The sequence below is a fragment of the Argiope bruennichi genome, chromosome 4 (assembly GCF_947563725.1).
Source record: "Argiope bruennichi chromosome 4, qqArgBrue1.1, whole genome shotgun sequence".
Lineage (NCBI taxonomy): Eukaryota > Metazoa > Arthropoda > Arachnida > Araneae > Araneidae > Argiope > Argiope bruennichi.
The window spans coordinates 36,122,900-36,143,794 of NC_079154.1; the positions used below are offsets into that span (position 1 = coordinate 36,122,900).

The window sequence follows — 20,895 nt, forward strand, 5'->3', positions numbered from 1 at the left end:
AAGCAATATTTGCTGACTTTTTGTTTTATTTTATTAAATAATAAAAGTACTTGAGCTGTGTTCTGCAATTAGAATACAAACTCTGCGAAATAGTGTTCTTTAATTTCACTAATATTTTTAGTTATGTTAAATTATTCCTCTAATTATCTATATACTTGAAGGCAATTTTTGGTGTGAACATTTATTTATTCCTTCAAAAGGAAATAGTTATCTGAAAGATCAAAATCTGTTATGAAAGCAATGTTTCAGTTTATTAGCAATGCTATTAAAAAATTTCAAGTGTCAAAAAGGAAATAAATTTTTTGTTATACTTTTAAAAAATAAACTCATGCTTAAAAACAAAGGTTACAATATATTTGCCTATTTCAATTGTTAGCATTTGACTTATATGTTGTATAATGTTTGTATATAAATAGAAAATAGAGCATCTTAAACAAATCAACAGCCATCTTTAATATCACATGCATTTTTATCCTGTACACGATTAGCACTTTGTTCTTTGGTCCTCCAAGATTCTACAACCCATATCACTGAAAATAATATGGAAATGATGCCAACGAAATGAAACATCCAGTTATATGATCCAATAATATCGCGGAATAAACCTGAAAGTATATAAAATAAGAAAATAATAAATTATTACAAGGTAATAAAACACTTTGAAAATAATGTTAATTATATCATATCATTGAAATTAGAGAGTTAATGTATTATTTTAAAATTACAATAAATCTATATTGTTTTTAATTTAGAAAAAAACTGATTTAAATGCTTAATTCAACATGTAAGAATGGGTCGTTTTTCTGTATTATAAAATATCTTCAATTGTTAAAAGTGTTTTTTCACACTGGCTTCTAACAATAAATTTTCAAAAAAGAAATCAATATCAATAATGCTGATAAAATTAAGTGATAAAATCAAATAAATCTTACTATAGTTTATCTTATATTTGTAAAATCGATATTGCTTCCGCAATAAATACATTGACTCGGAACACAGCTCAGTTCAGCACTCGCTTGAGTTCCACTTCACCGGACTATACCACCATTGTTTCGCTATCCTCTCGACGACTCGTTTACGATTCCGGTTCCAATTCAATTCATTCCGGCTTGAGACTGCCTGCCTTTTATAGTTCCCGGGGGGGGGGGGCGAGAAGGTTTTCGGACCAATCGGAAGTATCTCAGCTCCTATTGGATGGATCGATAAAATTCTCGAAGTTTCCAGTGATTTCTATTTTGTCGCCAAGCTCTGAGATCACTTACGCGGCACCCGATCAGCAAGCATTCACAGGGCTTATCGTAAAACGGTCTTTCTAACGATGGCACTATTCGTGCTGGGAAGCAAAAATTACAGGTTTGTAACAATAGGATAATTACAAAATGAAGAGAGCTATATAAAATTTGGTACACAGATTCAACATGTATAGTGTAGACACCAGTCAACATTTGTGACAAATCGAACTACGGGTTGATTGTCTGTCGGTCTGCATTTTCAGAAACGTAAAACGCAATAATTCAGAAACGAAATGGCTTAAATATATCAAATTTGGTATGGGAAATTGCGACTATAAATGCAGTTTTGAGTCAAATTTTTGTTTCAACCGTTGAGAAAAACGTGTCTAAAACACAAATTCGATTTTTGGTTACAATTAGCGTGTGCTAGAGATTAATCGCCAAATAACACGTCAAGGATGACACGATAGATTCAGTAAAAATACTAAACTCATTCCAAAGTTAATATTTCATAACTATTGTACGCCAATAAGTCATTCTCTGGCATGACAAGTTTATTAGAGAGCGTGCGAGAAAGTTTTGGGGAGACTGTCCAGCTGGTGTTTTTCATAGAACTCCGTGTAAAATAGAACAATGCGTTCCATTCAAAAAATAATCAAGCATATAATTTTTGAAATAAAGTTATCGAAAGACATTTGTTTTTAGCTATGCTTCAATATTTCACGAAACTGAGACACAGCTTTACTACTTAATTAGGATGTTGCTTCTCAACGTACGATTTCCCATGCTTTCAACATCTGCATCATTTCACTGGAAGGTTGTTGCTCTACTGTGGTTACTATTTCCCCTTTTCCTGACCAAATCTCCTCCGCAGATTTTTTGCTCTCGGATGGTATGCAGCTCCAGCTATGTTCTTTCACCAATCCATCGATGCCATTGCTTCTATTTCTAGCCTCATGACCTCGGAAAGATACAATCTCGTCGATTAAGACTTCACGGCCCTTGTTCAAAACCCTTGGAATCGAGTTCGGTAACACTAACTGACCAAAGCTTCTTCCATACAGAAATAAAAATTATCTTCAAAAAAGAGCTCAACACTGTTTGATACGCAACAGAAGCCAATCTTGAATGGGACGTCGAGATGTCTCCTCGTCACTCGTTCTGCGAAATACCATTCGTTAAAAGTTCTTTATCGTTTTAACGCTTTGTTTTACTCTTTACGTAAATAATTCGTCGTGGGAAGTCCTCGTTCAGCTAGGTTTGTCTATAATTTAGGTATCAATTTGAAATTTTTACAAGATTATAGCCTTTTCTATAGCATGTACTTTAGTGGAATGATGGAAATTTCATTTTATTTTTAATTAAAATTTAAAAATCACTCTTTTAAGAAATTTTTCTTCTTAATTAATCTTATTGCCGGCCAACTCATTATACTTTCCTATTCAGTTTGCCGCTCAAATTCTAAAAACATTTGATCTTCCACCTCAAGAATGTTAAAAAAAAATTGCAAAAGTTGATAGAAAAAAAAAAAAAAAAAACAGGAATTGCAATTGCAATTTTCCATAAAATTTCTCACAGAAAAAATCTTTAGATAAACATAAATGTTTCAGAAATGCATTACTAATAAAAAGAATCAAATTAACGTATTTTTTAAAGATTAACTAATGCAGAATTTACATGGAAACATTTGCTGAATTTGAATGATTTTTATTATTAATCTTTTGTAATTCTATTAAATACATTTTTGAATGTCAGTGTCCTTGATCCTTCTACTTAATATTCACCTATATTAATATATTAGTAATAAAATTTCGATATTTAGTGAAAAAGTTGCTCGTTTTAATAAATTTTAGCTACTAATTTATTCTTAACATTTTTGCAATAGGTTTGTGCTATAGATAGTCAATCAATACTGCATGCTATAATTACATTAAAAATTTAAGTAATGAACTTCGATCCCAAAACTATCTTTGCTGGCAATAAAATATTACCATATTCTGCAGATTTTTCAATTTGCCGTTAAATTTCATACTTTTTTTTTTACAGATGTACAGTGGTGGCCAAAATTGTGGACACTTTTGAAAATCGTTACGTTTTCTAACTTTGTATGCTTATAGAAAATGTTACATTTCACAAAATGCAAACTCTTACATATCATTTTAAAGAGAATTTAATGCTGATTTCAATACAAAAAGCAAAATTCAAATATTTGCAATACAAAAGAATTTACTATTACTTTAATCTGAATAACAAACACAGTGATGAAATGGATTGTAATTTCTAACTTTGCTGTCAAATCACTGTTTTTGTTTTGGGCAGCAATCAAATATTAATAACTGCTAGCAGAAGATGACATCACATTTAAAGTTGGAACAAGTCATTATTGTGCTTTTTTTTCTGTAGAAGGAAGACTGTTTTTTATATAATCAAATTGTAAGTTGGAAATTTTATGAAACATTTTAATATATATTTGGAATTTTTGGAAATATTTCTAATATTTAGTCAAGAAACAATGACATCAAATAAAAGAATAGATTGGATACTTAGAAAGAGAACCAAGATTGTGTTATAAAAATGTGATTTTCTTATACTGAAATTACAAGACAGGTGGATAGTTCAGTAGCTACATTTGCAGTCCGAAAGTTTTGTTTACGCTATCAGGAGACAAATTTAATAATAATAATAATAAAAGCAGGAAATGGCTGAAAAAGATGCACCACATCTATTCATGACAAAAGAATAAAAAGACATTTCTCCAAGATGGAAGAATGTCATCATCAGCCACCAGAAGTCACTTGAATGATGCTAGCATTTATGTCAGTTCAAGAACAATCAGGAGAAGATTATTAGATGGTGGACTAAGAGGTAGAATTCAACAAAAAATTCCTTATCTCAATTTACAGCAGCGTATAAAAATATTACAGTGGCAAAGGAACACATTAATCGGACAGATGATCAGTGATCACAAATTATATGGTGTGAGGAAACAAAGATATTGTTATTCGGTAGTGATGACGAAAATGTGTAAAACATAGAATAGGCGAAGAGCTACATCCTGACTGCATTCTGGCAACTATGAAGAACTCAGTTAGTGTTATGATTTGGTCATGCATGTCAGCAGACGGTATTGGTCTCTTCCATGTTATCGATGGGACATTAAATGCAAGAAAATACATTGACACTTTTCTAGAGCCAAAACCTACACCTTCCGTCAGCGATTTCTTTCCCAATGATGTATCATTTATTTTTCAGCAGGATTCAGCTCTTTGCCACACAGCAAAAATATCGAAAACGTGGTTTAGTAAAAAGAGCATGGAATTGTTATCATGGCCAGGAAACAGTCCTGACCTCAAAATTATTGAGAACTTATGGCACCGTTTGAAAACTCTTATACATATGAAGCGTTCATCAAATAAAAGAGGATTAATTGAAGCTATAAGTGTTTCCTAGCATCATGCAATAACGAAGGAAGAGCTTAAAACTCTCGTCAGCTCAATGAAACATCAGTGTGAAGCTGTAATAAAAAATAAAGGCTACCCTACTAAGTATTGATAACTCACTGCAGTCATCATCAGCTTCTAATATATCTCGATAATTATTACCTCTCAACTTTTTTTGTATTGCACATATTTGAATTTTGCTTTTTGTATTGAAATCAGCATTGAATTCTCTTTTAAATTATATGTAAGAGTTTGCAATTTGTGAAACTTTACATTTTCTATAAGCATATAAAGTTCGAAAACATTAAAATTTTTAAAAGTGTCCACAATTTTGACCACCATTGTAAGCAATTCAGATAAGAGGAAAATATGGATTGCATTTAATTTTAAAACCGTTTCATCATCTTTTAGATTAAATTTCTTAGAACTATAGCATTCTATACCACACAGTGAAAAAAAGTTGGATTCTACAACAACTTTGACAAAAATAATAAAATTTTAAAGGTAATGATTAAAAAATTTTACTTACCAATAATTCCTGGCCTTAGTAAACTGAGGGTTCCGTTTATGAAACTAGTCAAACCTATGACCAGCGTTAGTCTCTTCATTCCCAAGCATTCCGCTTGCAGAACGAAAAATAATGTAATGGAAGATCCAACAGCCAAACCATTAATAGCAGATACTGCTAGAATTACTGGCAGAGAGTATATTAAGGGGTAAATCTGGTATAATACACCTAATACAGCAAGATTGAGAGCAACCATGGTTTTTCTACTTATGTAGTTTCGATCTGTGACCCAACCTAGACAAGCTCTTCCAAAGAAATCGGTTATTGAAAATACGGATATAATATATATTCCTTTGTTTTCAGGAATTCCTTTATCTTTTGCAAAGTCTACTATGACCATAAAAAATGAATGAACGCCTAGGAAATAAATACACATGGTAAAAGTGATGAGATGAAACATAGGTTGTTTCAGAATGCTCGAAATGGAATGAAAAGCTCTGCTCCTTGGCGTATCGACTTCATCCGATTCTTTATTTTTCTTAGGTGCAATATTTATTTGATCATTGCTCATAAGAGGTTTCTTAACCTCTGGATCATTTTTAATAAAGTCACTGTCACAAGTTGCGTGGCTTTTATCTGACTCAATTTTTGCATCTGAGCCATCAAATAGGACACTATCATTATTACTATACAGTGTGTCTGAATTTGTGTTATCACTTGACTTATCTACAGTTAGAGAAGAAGAAAGGTCTTGCAGCGACTCATTTACATTATTGGATTGTTCTGTTATTGCATTATCTTTCTCAAGTGAGGATCGTTTATTTTCTGAATTCTTGTCCGTAATGATTTTATAGATGGGAGGAATTGCTGCTTCTTTTGATTCGGTTGGGTTATCATCAGAAGTAGATACCCCGGAATCTTTGGCATCAGAACCCTCTTCTAAAAGTTTGACTTTTGTTTCTTTAGCTTTTTCCATCCATGGCGGAGCCCTCAAAAAGCACGATGCAACCAATGTGTTCATAACCACTCCACTCAGAAGTAGGAAGCTTTCATTTAGTGAATACTTTTCCAGCATCCATTCCATTACAGCTGGAAAAACCAGAGAGCTCAGGGTTCCTCCGGAGAAGGCTATGCCGATGGCAGTGGCTCGGTGTTTCACGAAGTATTGATTGAGAGTTACTGGAACCAGAGTGACAACTAATCCAAATCCCAGGCCTATGAAAGAAAATCATTCACTTTAGTGTATTTATTTAGCTTAACAGTAAATTTTAGTTTTCATCACGCTTTTTAAAGAATTTTAAATTATTTTTATAGTATATCCCTCAAAAGAAGAATTCATTTGCTTCTTCTCGTTTACTGGAAGAATCAGTGATAATTAAATTTTTATATAGAAAAAAACTTAATACCACGTGATAATCTTGCGTAGGAACGGAACGAAAAAAGCAAAATTTGACAGTGTTTAGAAGACCCTACAACAGTTCTTTCTTCTCGCTTTTTAACTGATCGCAGCATTTTAAATCTTTCTAAAGCCTCCTTCCCATATGCCTTTATGCATATGGTCGTAAATCTGCCATCTGACCCATTGTAGGACCACTCTCCCCTCAAGTAAGGGAAGAGGAAAATTGCGCCGGACTAGAGGTGCGCAATGGGCCATTGGTACGAGACTAAATGCCTAAAAAAATAAATTTTTAAAAGCACTAATAAGAATTATGAACAAGAATATGCAAGTAACTGCTAAATAAATTCTTAATTTTTTGAAGGAATATATTTATTTCAATAATCTTTTTTTGAGATAAATTATAATAGATTATTCTGAGAAGTGTTATAAGAGTATGATACGAAAATTTGGCTAGCAAAATTATTTTATTCAGTTAAATTGATAAAGCAGGTCTCGTGTCCTTGCGAAAATTTCAAATTATTTAGAAATAAATATTTAAACAAATAGTGTTTCTTCGAATTTCCGTAGATATCATTAAAACTTACCTACCCGCATTGCTAAAATGGCTAATAATCGGCTTGGCATGTAATTTGCAAAATGATTCGGTAAATTCTGAGGAAACCTTTTACCTTATTCCTTAAAACCAACTCTAGATTTCAAATTGTCAGTGAGTGAACGAGCAGTAGCCTATTTCTGTAGAGCATACTCTACTGGATTCATGTCTTGTGAGCAAGCTGATCACTCAATATTCTGCTTCAAAAAAAGAGTACCATGATATGAATTCTATGGCATTGAAAGTTGTCAATTAAAGGAAATGCATCTACGATGACTCTCCATTGACAGTCAAACAAATGTTCAAAAAAGGTCATCTCTGTATTTTTTTACCCATCAGACTGCCATTCAGGATGTTATAACGGTCTGTGCTTTCCTCTGTAACCTATTCTTCCCTAAAATATTGGACCACTGTTTTGTTTCCGACACCTTTCGTGACAAAATTAGAATTTATCATACCACATTCTATCTTTAAGAAATCAAGGCTACTTTCTAACCCCCCGCCCCCCAAAAAAATCAATTTCTCTTCGCAATATCAAAGTGCGATTGTCCTCAAATTCCTATATCTTATGATACAAACAAAAGGCCATACGGATGGAGGTGATTCCATCTACTTATGTTGATACATCTCGTCATATCAGCCGGAAAAGTTTTCTTACAGAAGGATTATTTCCAGAAAAATCCTCATATTTCGGTTCCCAATAAAGGTGTATATATATATATATATATATATATATATATATATATATATATATATATATATATATATATATATATATATATATATATATATATATATATATATATATTCATTTCTTTCGCTAAGTTGGAGGCCATTGACATGGCATCCATTTAACATCTGCAAGTCTCTCTTCCTTATTATGAGAATAACTATACAAGGAAACACTACCACAGATTCGTAATAGCATTGCATGATTGATTGTAAGTACATGTTTGCAAAATTTAATTCATGATATTATCTCAGTAAAGTGAGAGTTGTTGATCGCACATAGTTGTTTTCTCAAATCCGGAAGAATGTCAAAATTATATAGCAACGCTATCAATCGTAAAGAAATGGGATATTATGAATGGTTGTGAGCGTAATGCCATACGAATGACATAAACTATAAAAAGATAAATGAAGAGAAAAAAAAATTGCACTCTCCTATCAAATTAGCATATAATCGGCAAACTTTAGAATAATAATATCAAATTTATCCGGATAAGTGATATATTTAAATAATTTTAAATCAAATTATATATATGATTTAAACACCTAAAAATACTCAGAACTAAACGCTCTTCTATTATTTTACTACGACTATCCATACAACAAACTACCTTTTAAAATTAAACTTTTGTTATTTCTAATTCCTCGGAATGAGGTATGTAATTTGGACCAGTTTACATAGTAACAAATATTATATAATAATGCCGGAATAGACATTAACCTAACTCGCTTCCTGCATGCGTTATAGTAGATTTTTTTAGTAAGCCAGTATAGTAAGTAATATGCAACTATGAAAATTTTTGAGCATTCAAAACATTTATTTACATTTTTTTCAATTATTTTCAGACACTTATTCACAATTACTTCAATTGTAAAAATACTTCAAAACTTTGTTTATATAATCAGGTTTTGCAAAATATAAATTTTTGAAAAACGATTCTTCTGTGTTTTTTTTTTTCCATCAATTGTAAAAGTGATCTTCGTATGAACTTTTATCTATAAGATGTTTTTCATTAATAAATTTTATTTTTTAATATTATAAAATATATTCGCATTTTAAGAATCATTGCACAGTGCTTTTATTTTATTTTACATTCATAGGGCTTATATATTTGTATTTCTTAAAGAAAAAAATTATTCTATTCGATAGAGTACACGTGCCATGAATTTGTTGCTACGTAATGCAAAACCAGCCATTTCGGTTTCTATGAAAGCCAATTCAACAAACGAAAGGGAAAAAGAGAGTACATTTCTACTTTAGACAATAACCGATCTTAAAAACCATCGTAAAGAATTCCATGTAGATGTTAGAAATAGCAATCAATGTCATGCGATCGATTTTTTCTTTTGTTGTTGCTGAGAATCAGAAAAGGTTAGGACGGTTACTATAAACACGACCTTCACCTCTACATTGGGATAAACAAAGGGGAAATCGGGGGGGAGGGGTTCTGTACTCGAATTTTTTTTTTATTGTATTTATCTAAGTATCCAAAAAAAAAAAATGTTAACTGAAAAAAAATTCTAATCTAGGATGAATTTATTTAACCTTTTAATGGATCCACGTTAATCATTTTAATTTTTAAAATGTGATTGAATTTTTGAAACCGAAACTATTATATGAAGTTCTTTTCTGTAACACATTTAAATCGCTTCGAGTTGAAACATAATTCTAACTGATTAAATAGGATAAAGCTCAATGAAAACCACATGAGTGGAAAAGTATTGCTTATAATAAATACACAAGCTAACTAAACTGTGCTATACGAAAATGGAATTGTGAATAAAGACTGTTGTTAATTTCTGCACCGTATTATAAGTAAATAGTGTACAAAAACTTTAAAATTATTTTTAGTTGATTTCTATCACATATATCGACAAAATTATCAACATATGTGATAGAAAACTTTTTCAAATTGCATGCGAATTATATGGACACTGTATAAAAACTGGATTATTAAATAGGAAAGCAGGCATTTGAATAGGCGGCTTCGAAAATTTGGTAGGGCCCATCGATCCGAGTTATAGTTGCAATATTTTCAAAATAACTTAATTTTGGGTTTTTTATTTAATTTATAATATCTGTGTGCTTAAATCTTTTTAAATAAAAACACCACTTTGGAAAATTATCGAACAATGAACAACTGTTTAATTACTTTTGCAAACTTCATATTACATCATTTTATAATTCTAAATATATATTGCTTTGTAATTTAAATATAATTGGGTAATGCACTAATTGTGCTAAAATGATTTGTCTTTTTTTTTTTTTTTTTTTTTTTTTTTTTTACAATTTTGTTTACAATTAGTTTAAAATTTTCATTCTGAATTTTTTTCTCTCGCTCCGTTTATAAGCGAAATACTGTATGCAACCAACTTTCTTGGAAATGACCCAAAGTTGAAGACTTATTATTACAATTTGTCTAAATTTGCTGCCTTAAAACTTCTTATACAGAGATTAAAATTAAACTAATTAATTTTTAAATTATTTGGTTCAATAAGTTCGATAGAGGAAAAAAAAAGGGGTAAGAGGCCTAGGTATATATTATCTAAGGCCTTGTAGTAGTCTTAATCCGGCCTTTATTATAAAAATACTGAAAACAATGAAAGAAGTAGAAGAATTTTGTTTGTAATAAAATGTATATATTTTCAAAGAACATTAGTTTTATTCGTTGAATATGTCACCCATAAAATTTAGATTTTCTCCCATACAGAAATTATTCCTTCTATAACGAACCGATTTTTACAATTTATCAATGGTGCCCCACTTCGCTGCTTATTATTGAACCTAGATAAAGAATAGCTGTGTGTTAAGTCAACCAAAACGGTACAAAGTATTCAGTAATTTTTTCCGTCATTCAGTTGAAACTATTTCGGGCATTAGCTAATTTTGTTCGCTTTGTATATACAATCCCTTTATCATACTCATTATGTGAAAAAACAAACACTCTAAAATTTGACACAGATCTCGAAATTTATTTTAGAGCGAACAACATCCAATTTCAATCTGAGACTATTATAACCACAGATCAAGAAATCAAAAATAAAACATTGAGGCAGCTTTCACGTTTCCGTTTTTATCGTTGCTCTTTCATTTATAACACTTTTTGTAAGTCTCCTCTGATTTCCTATGTTCACTACATATTAAAATTTACTTATCGTTTCTTGTTGTTTACATCAAGCTAAATGAAGTGGAGATGTCAAATTAAAGTTACCAACTAGAACTGCTTTAAGTATCCATGGCGCCATTCAAGAAGCAGATGGACGCGTGAAGATAGTTTCGGTAATCTTTATGGATTTCAAAGAAGAAGAAGAAAAAAAAAAAGAGTATATAAGTAATAAGTAATTCAAATAAAAATCTGTTTCCCATAACATTTTTCAGTAAAGGGCAGCAAACGTGTATTTTGTAATATATACGTATTTTATAATGTAATTTTATTTTAAGTACAATGGTAATCATTAAAATTTAAATGTTTCATGCAGTGAAAGAAATATTGTGTCAGATAGTTCCATGTTATAACATTTTGGACACTATTTTAACTACAGTTCCCCTAATGAGTGGATAAATGAGGTGCGAAAGCAGAATTATTTCAAAAATTTATTTGAATTGGATATTTATTCGAAGCATTAGGAATATAAACGGAATATTATATAATAATATCGGTATACATTTATGAAGCGCTTTCTTATTTTTTTTCTATATCCTTTCTAGTCTATGTCTTTTCTAGTAATTACACGACTATTTCTCTAGCCCTATGGATAGTGTACTATTTATATAATATCTGATGTGAACATAAAATATTTTAATTTCTTAAATTCTTTGGAGTTACTCGTTATTATCAACACAGGAATAGTTTAGATAATTGGATATGTGTTGTTACGAATATCTGTAATATTGTTTCCGTGCATAGTAAGCCTCATAATTGGGAAGGCAGATATACAGATATATTTAATGAATACCGGACTAATGACCCACGATTTTGGCGACAAAAATTAACGTACTGGAAATCAAATCGTTCAAAATTTTGAATCTATATCTAAAGGGGAACAAGATCCGAAGATTCTTCTGGAAAATTCCATGCTCTATCGGAAAATTTACATAAAAGCGAGATGCTGAAGTGAGTCAAATAATTGGATTCTCTCTCTGCTATTGTCTTTGCTATTCAGTTGAGCCGTCTGAACGAGTAATATTTTTTTAGATATAGCGATTTGCTGTTTGCATGCGAATTTTACAAATGTTGTCCTTTGTGTACATATCGGTTGTGTTTTGCTACTTGCACGTCGTATTTTTTTGTACATATATAATTAAACGTTGTTTTCCTTTAGCCATGCCGGACTGCTTTCAACCTACACCTACATCGGAATTAATATTATATAATGCAATATCTAGTAATATTTACTATGTTTTTCGAAAAAAAAAAAAGGACTAAGTTATTAGTTTACGAGTTATTAAGATTCAAGAATTATATGAAATTCCCTGAGCAACCTTAAAACAATCATTCATAAATAAATCATCATCTAAACATTTGTAATTCCTTAAGTAATAAATAGTTCGATGTATGAATTTTAGTATTTCAGTAAAATTTGGATATAATCCAGTTCAGGAAATATATGTACAGGATACATAAATAAATATAATAAGAAAAGAAATCAACTATACAGAAATTTAGTACAGATCAGAAACGTTATCGCAATATTGACAATTTCGATTTAAATTTAGAAAAAAAAAAGGAGGGGGAGGATTATTTTAATGCTAACTTTAATGTTAACCAAAACCCTACGATGTCACTTATTACTGATTACAATTCTGATTTCTCTTTCCCTCAGAGAAAATTATATTTCAAAGAAATTATTGGGACATATTCATCATACATTAATAACAAAAAGATGCCAAGAGGAAATTACCATGTATAACGCCATAAAACACCATTATCCACACTACGCTGTCTGCAAAATAGCAAGCTGCTATTCCAACTGTTGCTATGGCGCAGCCCAGTAAACAAGCTTTCCTCTGGGAGATGTAGTGCGTTATAACACTAACAGCAGGACCTAGAAATATATATATTTAATGTATATTTAATAAATTTACTTTTAAACTTCATTTAAATTTAACGAAGCTTTCTATTTAACAAAATTCTTTACATATATATTCTATATATATATATATATATATTCTCTCTCTCTCTCTCTCTCTCTATATATATATATATATATATATATAATTTTCTACATAACCTTGAAGTTAAATAGCAGTTACATGTTATTTACTATATATGCTCCGATTTTTTTTTTTTTTTTTTTTTGTTAAAGTTTTGACAAAATTAGCTGCTTTGGAAAAATAAAGAAATTGTTAAAGAAAGTAAATACTGTCTAGTTTTCTCTATGGACCACGTTGATCAAAATATTGTGATTTCTGAATATCCTACAGAACATGATATATTTCAAAATATGTTAGATTCGAATATGTCAGATTGCAAATATGTCAAGATCGATAGTATTTGATACTATCGTAATACTGTCGATTATATCGATATATAATCAAGACTCTACAGCGAATGATGATGATAGTGGTTCTTAAAAGATCTCCATAAGATGCTAACAGCATTTGGTGCGATATGAAGTGCTGTGCAGTTTCAAGAAATTGTGACAAGTTTGATACTTAGATATTTATAAAGCTGTAAATATTTTTATGAAAAATAGGATCAATATTTTATAAAGATTTGATTGTATGGATAATATAATGGAACTTGGTTATTTCTAGGTCAAGGAACCTCAATAAAAATTCAATGTATCCAAATATAAGAAAAAACTGTGCCTAAAAACGACTATAGCAAGAGAAAACAAATGTATTTGAGACTAAAAATTGCATTTATTTGTATTTTATTTGTTCAATAAATTTAAGAAATAAGGCTTAATGAAGTAGAAATAATTTTTATTGACTCTTTGATACGGCTGAATATTAATGATGTTAAATGCTGAAATACGATGCATTTATCTAAACGAGGGCTGTCTAAAATGTATCCGTTTTTTGCGAGGAAAAATATATTACTTACGGGACGAAATTAGGAACCTAATCAAAGTAGGCCCTTAGCACCTTCACTATCTTCGAGTCGGCGTAGAACTTGTTAATAGTACTCCTTTATCACTGTTTGTCCTTCCAGTAGATATTCGTGATCGTCTCAACCGACGTAGGACCATTTTTGAATCGATTAAAACACTTCTTAAAACATTTTCTTCATTTGTGTTACCTCCATAGCATCGTCTCCAAACACTTGCTGAATCTTACGACCTGTTTAGCTTTGAGAATCACCAAACCTTTGATAAAATCTGATGCAGCATCTTTGCGTTGAGCAATTTCGTTCAGTTATCTTGAGAGAAATCAGAAAACACTTCCACTGTGCACAGTGGCGCCGCTCTAGCATTATGACCGTATACAGTAAAATTCAAACTTTTCAGACTGCCCTCGTATATATATATATATTATTCTACTCTAGACTATATTATTTTTCCTTTCTTGACATTTTAGATAAGAGAAGAATCTAAATAGTTTATTATTATTATTATTATTTTTTTCTAAATAAGTAAAAATATGGCTCATGCAATTTTAGTGGGCAGGTTTTCTCCAGTTAAAAATGCAAACAATATTTCTAGACTAATTAAAATGGGAATCTAAGGGGAACATGATAAATGTTTTATATATTAATTTTCATCCATAAACGAATTTATTGTACAATTCGTCATCATTAGCACAAGTATCATTTTTGCCTCCACAATGCCTGATTTGCAAATAAATTTGCATTTGTAAAAATTAAAATCGAAATTCTTATAGAAACAGGTGAATTAACATATTAATTAAATTAAAATTACAGAGAAAATGAAAAGGCATATTTAGATTAGAGAATAAAATCCTGTGAATTTTAAAAGTGAAATCATGAAGTACCAACAATTTGTTGTTGGTACTTCATAAGTTATAAAGTTGTGTGAAAGTAGTGTTCAAATATAATTTCAATGGGAATAAATCAACAAAAGTGGTTTTTTTTTTCTTTTGAGCTATTTTTGAATTTCCATAGAATGATTTATTTTAGGTTGATCTTTCCAGCATAATGAAGAGATTGGAGTATTTATTTTAGGATAATAATTCTTGTCATTGAGAGATTGGATCTGAAATTTGACTCGCACAATAAAGTATTGTTTATACGTTTCTAATCCATGTGTCTTTTTTATCCCAATTCCGATTTACTCATAATCATTATAGAGATAAAATACTTGGTTTATATAATACAAAGTTTTGGTTATACGTCTTTTCTAGATTCGAAGAAGATAGGAGTTTTCTCAAAGAAGAGATCGCTATATGAATTCTGATACTGATATCATTATTCATATATCCTGAATTAATAGAAGATATATTAAGAGATGGTGAAGAAGAAGAACAGATCGCTATGTGAATTCTGATACTGATATCATTATTCACATATCATGACTTAATAGAAGATATATTAAGAGATGGTGAAGAAGAAGAACAGATCGTTATGTGAATTCTGATACTGATATCATTATTCACATATCATGACTTAATAGAAGGTATATTAAGAGATGGTGAAGAAGAAGAACAGATCGCTATGTGAATTCTGATACTGATATCATTATTCACATATCATGACTTAATAGAAGATATATTAAGAGATGGTGAAGAAGAAGAAGAGATCGCTATGTGAATTCTGATACTGATATCATTATTCACATATCATGAATTAATAGAAGATATTTTAAGAGATGATGAAGAAGAATGAATATTTCAGCCATTTTTTTTTTCATGATATACTGATTAAAAGAATTTTAAAAAAACATTTTCAAAAAGTTACTAACTTTAAAAATTCAACTATAATATTAAGTTAAAAATGTGTTCAGTTGTGAAACCAAATTTATCAGTTATTAAAAATAAGATCTCATGATGTGCATTGTTTGGAGTCACAAAACGCCTAATGATATATTCTTTAGAGATTAGGAAATCATTTTGGTGAGTAGGTTAGCTAAGAAAGATGACAAAATTTGCGGTTAACCAAGACATCAGTATTTTGAAACCTTTTTATTTACAACAAAGCATTGTTTATAGGTATTTCAGAGGAATGACATAAGTGAAAACATATTAAGCGAAAATGTGATAAACAATTTTTATTGTTACATATTTAATATCGAGAATTCAAATTCATTTAAAAGGTAGTTTTGATGTATTACTACAAGTATGTAATGTATTACTACTCTCATATGCTAAAGTATTAAAATATACAACGTTGTGAATCGAATTAAGTTCACTGAATGTGTTTTCGTCAATGTTTTAACAAAATAAATTCGAAGCTCTTCAATCGTTTTTTTTTCTTTAAAAGATGGTACAGTAACTTCTTCGCATTTTGATTCATCGTCATTTAAATTAGCATCAGAAAGTTTGTCATTTATTAATCCTCAATTGTGAATAATTCCAGTGAAAATTAATTGAACAATTAAGATATTGGTATAATATTCACTTAAACCTCGAAAGTGAGTTCTATGTTCACAGGATATTCTAGCTTCTTTCAACATCGGAAACGATTTATAGTTAAAATTCGCTTCGCGTAAAAGAAATACAGAAATTACGAATTAATTGGGATTATCTTTTTATAAATGAGAAACGTTTAAATATTATTTTAACGCTTTTTAAAAACATTTACCTCTTAACCCTTATGTACATTTTGTATAGTATACCATATATACAACTTTATAAAAATATGCTACCACTATAAAATAAAAATATATATAAAATATAAAATAAGCTATCTATATACATTTTTTTTTGTTTGTTTTTCTTCAAAAAAGCAATCTTGCCACGATAAGGGTTAAGCTACAATTTAATATCAGCCAGCACTCTCAGGAAGACTATTTCATTTTCTTAGTTTTAAGAGAAGGGATTGATATAAAAAGATACACATTTTTTTAATAAAAAAATCTTTTCCTTAAATAAAACTTTTTATAAAAAGCCTCAACTCTCAATAATTGTTGGCGATTGATCGCCTTTGTCAGTTTGCTTTAAAAAGTTCAGAGCAATCTTGTCTCGCAATTTCAATTCAAGACGGTGATTTTTTTTAAATGGATAAAATATCCTTACAATTCCAAGAGTTTAAATTTTTGGCAAGGTCACTTCTGATTAAAAAATCACGCTTTAGATTCCATAGATAACACTTTTCATAAAAAGCATCAACTCTCAATAATTGCTGGCTGTTGATCGCCGCAGTGAATTTGTTCAAGAAAGTTCATGACAATCTGCACTCGTCATTTCAATGCAAGATGTTAAATTTTTTTTAATTGTATAAAATATCTTTATCATTCCAAGAGCTTAAATTATCAGCAAGGCAACTTCTGATTAAGAAATCACAATTTTGATACACCACAAACACTTAAAGAAGATTCCAAAACCCTTCTAGAACGTTATGCTTGAGGAATAATAAAGAGTGGTGTTTTCGCTATTGATGGTCACAAGTTTTAATATAAAACACGATGATGTCTTAGGATCATTCTTAAATTAAGGTTGTGCTATGTAAAAAAATGGAATCAAATTCATTTCATTTAAGAACGAGTTTTGATAAATCTTCAATTCCTATCTTCTTCCTTGAGTTTTTTTAATACTGAACTTCATATAAATAGTATCTGTAGCAACAGAAACTAAAGGGTAACCTTTTTATGTTGTTTTTCAGCTTTTAAGAAGTTTTTCTTTAAAAAAAAAAAAAAAAAACTTCAAGGTAATAGTATCTTTTTTCAACAATGGCTTCACTTCTCTTTCAAAGTAGCCGTAATTTTTGAAAAAAAAGGAATTAAACATTGAGCATGTCTATAACTCATTCAAAGTTCTTCTTGTGGGCACTAAAATGCATTTCGGAAACATGAAGATTTATTCGTTTTCTAGGAAAGGACTTGTACGTTTTTAGAGTTCGAATAATTTATTTCCTAAAGAATTGTGCTAAGGACATAAAGGGCTCTTAAATTATTTGTTTATCTCATGAGTTATAGCTCAGTTTCTACATGAATCTTTTGTATGGGGTTGCAGCATTGCAACCTTTCAAAATAAATCATCCATCAATGCCTCAGTGAAACTGTTACGCATTTACACGGAAATTATCCGATTTACGTTTCCAATATTCTACAAGAGCTGGAAGGTATCCATTTGGGGTTTATTCATTCAACTGTTTTAAGTTAGAAAAAATTATATTTATTTATCCATCGAAAATTCACATTATAAATATCAATTTAGATATTAGTGACAATTGAAGGTTGTTTCCCCCGAAAAATAACTGCATGTATTTTAGCTCAATACGTATCTATCCATTGTAAAACAATAACACATTTCTGCTATGCAATTTCTGCTATTTCAGATAAAAGTATGCGCTGACGTGATATATAGATCACTTCTCTAAAACATTCATATTGGAAATAGCAAGCAAAGTAATAATTCGAGGCAAACATTGTTACCTTTCAAAATAAATCTCTAACCAATGTATCAGTGATCAATGCTCGAGAAAAACATGTGATTTTGCACGAAAATTATCAGATTAAGGTTCCCCATTCTCAATAATAATAGAAGATATACATCAAGAAAGCTTGTATTCTACTTTCGATAGATATATTTCCTTTATAGATATAATTTATAGATTATAATAAATTAGAATACGAGGCTTGCAATTTCTATTATTTCAAAGATAAAAAGGCTCATTTTTATTTTCCCGAATACGTAGTATAGAGAACGTATTGTAATCGTCAAAAAATTCGAATTCGAAAATTTTGTGAATCTCCACATTTCAGACCACCCCGAGTTTGAAAAACACATTTTTAGAAAATGTCCGTCTGTCCTTTTGTGATAGGGATAACTCAAAACACTTTAAACCAGACGGTTCAAATTTGGTATACGGTATATATGCCAAATTTACAGATTTCTATCAAATTTTGAGTAAAATCTGTTCAGAGGGATTGAGTAAAATCTGTTCGATAATTAAACATAAAACGAAGAGAGCTAGATTAATAAAACTCGGAACACAGGTTTAATATCTATAATGTAGACACCTAATCTAGAAAGGAGTTGATTGTCTGTCGGTTTATCTTTTAAAAACATGTTAAAGGAATAATTCAAAAATACAATGACTTAAATATACCAAATTAAGCATGGGATTTTGTGACAACTAGTGCAGTTTTATGTCAAATCTTTATTTTAATAGACAATGAAAAATGTGTTTAAAACAATTTCGATTTTTGGATGCTATTAATCCACTTCATGGATTTATCGTCAAAAGCCTCGCCAAGGATCACATAATAGATTCAATAAAAGTGATAAATTTCACGCCAAAAAATATTTTGTACTATTGTACACCAATGCCATTTAAGGCGTTTTTTGGCATGAAAAGTTTATCAGAGAGTATGAGTTGGTTGGTTTGATTTCGTTATATTAACGTCCCGTTTGAAGCAACACTAGGGCTATTTGGGGACGGACCTCGTAATTTTGAACCGTGGTCAGATGACGAGGACGACACCTGAGCTGGCACCCCCCTCTCCACACCACACCACACCAGCGGGAGGACGTTTGGTCATGACGGATTTGACGTGCAACAGATCCCCTTACACGACGGTTCTTCGGTGGAATCGGGTCATGAACCTGAAACCCTCCGGTTCCGAAGCCGAGACCTTACCACCAGGCCACCGCGGCCCCAGAGAGTATGAGAGAAAGTTTTGGAGCGACCACTCAGGCTTTTTGTATCGTATTTTCAATCGACTTTTATGATACTATTTACGAATAATTTCTTTTAAATTTTCGTTTTTGGAATAACGACAACTCTCGGTTGAATAACTTGAAGCGGTTTGTGATGGGCGAAGGATAGAACCTGGGACTTTGTGGTTAGCAGTCCAGTAACTAAACCATTATACCAAAACGATCGTTCGGGTAGAAGAGTTGTTAACTGGCTTATATGCTATTCACCACAGTACTCTCCCTCCAGTGAGTCGGAGGTGAGACGAACGATATGACTGTTGATATATTGAGTAGCTGTTGTCTAAATGGGCCTGTACCCAGTTGATTAGCGCCAAGCGTTATGGCGAACGTGTGTGGGTGCTGATGCACCAAGTGTGTCTGGCGACTTTGGGTTGCTGCGTCAAATGAATCTGGTGACTTTGGTTTTTGCTGCGTCAAGCGAGTCTGACGACTTTGGTTGCGGGTAGATGGCGCCACAGCATCAGTACGAAGGTTGAAGGTTTATCATCCGAGATCACCAATTTAGCAATAGAAATGCGCGAAGGATAGAACCTGGGACCTTGTGGTTAGCAGTCCAGTAACTAAACCATTATACCAAAAGGATCATTCGGTTGTCGAGTTGTTAACTGGCTTATATGCTATTCAGCCCAAATTCGTTGAAATAACGACAAGATACGCTTTTGATATAAGGAAGTCTTATTTCTTATAATCTTAACAACAGAGGCTTAAGTATCTCTTTCCTTTAAGTGTACGGTTGCTCATCATTAATGTAAAATTATATAGAATTCTTATAATAGATTTGATTTCATTTTGATAGATTCAATAACAAAACTACCCAATAGAGTTATGATATTCTAGATCTGACCGCATTCATTGGAATTTTCACATCGAATACCAGACTGGACAAGTTAAGTAATGCTGAACCATCATGAAATTAAAATATTAATGAGAAAGAAAAAACTTAATTTTATGGGAGGGCCCACATAGTACTTGAACTCATTGTTTTTAAACCCCAGGCATGACAGTTGGATGGGCGAAATATGACTTATAAATAGTGACATTATTTAGCAAGATGGCTATATGTTATAAAATTAAAAAATGCTTAGTAATTTCTACTACGTCATTTATTTTTTTCCATTACAAGTAATATATTATGGTTTTTTTTAAATGTCAGATCTCCGAGACCATTAAACAAATTAGACGCACTTAAATACTTTGATAGTGAATCCTAAAG

General features: G+C 30.9%; 1 protein-coding gene across 3 annotated transcripts in view; it reads right to left on the bottom strand.

Annotated features, from left to right (window-relative positions):
• Positions 1–429: 429 nt before the first annotated feature.
• Positions 430–20,895, bottom strand: part of LOC129966782 (monocarboxylate transporter 9-like) — an 80,217-nt gene continuing 59,751 nt past the window's right edge. For all 3 annotated transcript variants that reach the window (XM_056081343.1, XM_056081344.1, XM_056081342.1), the window contains exons 3-5: positions 12,803–12,946; positions 5,202–6,395; positions 430–605 (exon numbers count right to left, since the gene is read on the bottom strand). In XM_056081343.1, coding sequence (XP_055937318.1) covers positions 439–605; positions 5,202–6,395; positions 12,803–12,946 — 1,505 coding nt within the window. In that variant the 3' untranslated portion in view covers positions 430–438. The remainder of the gene's footprint in view (positions 606–5,201; positions 6,396–12,802; positions 12,947–20,895) is intronic.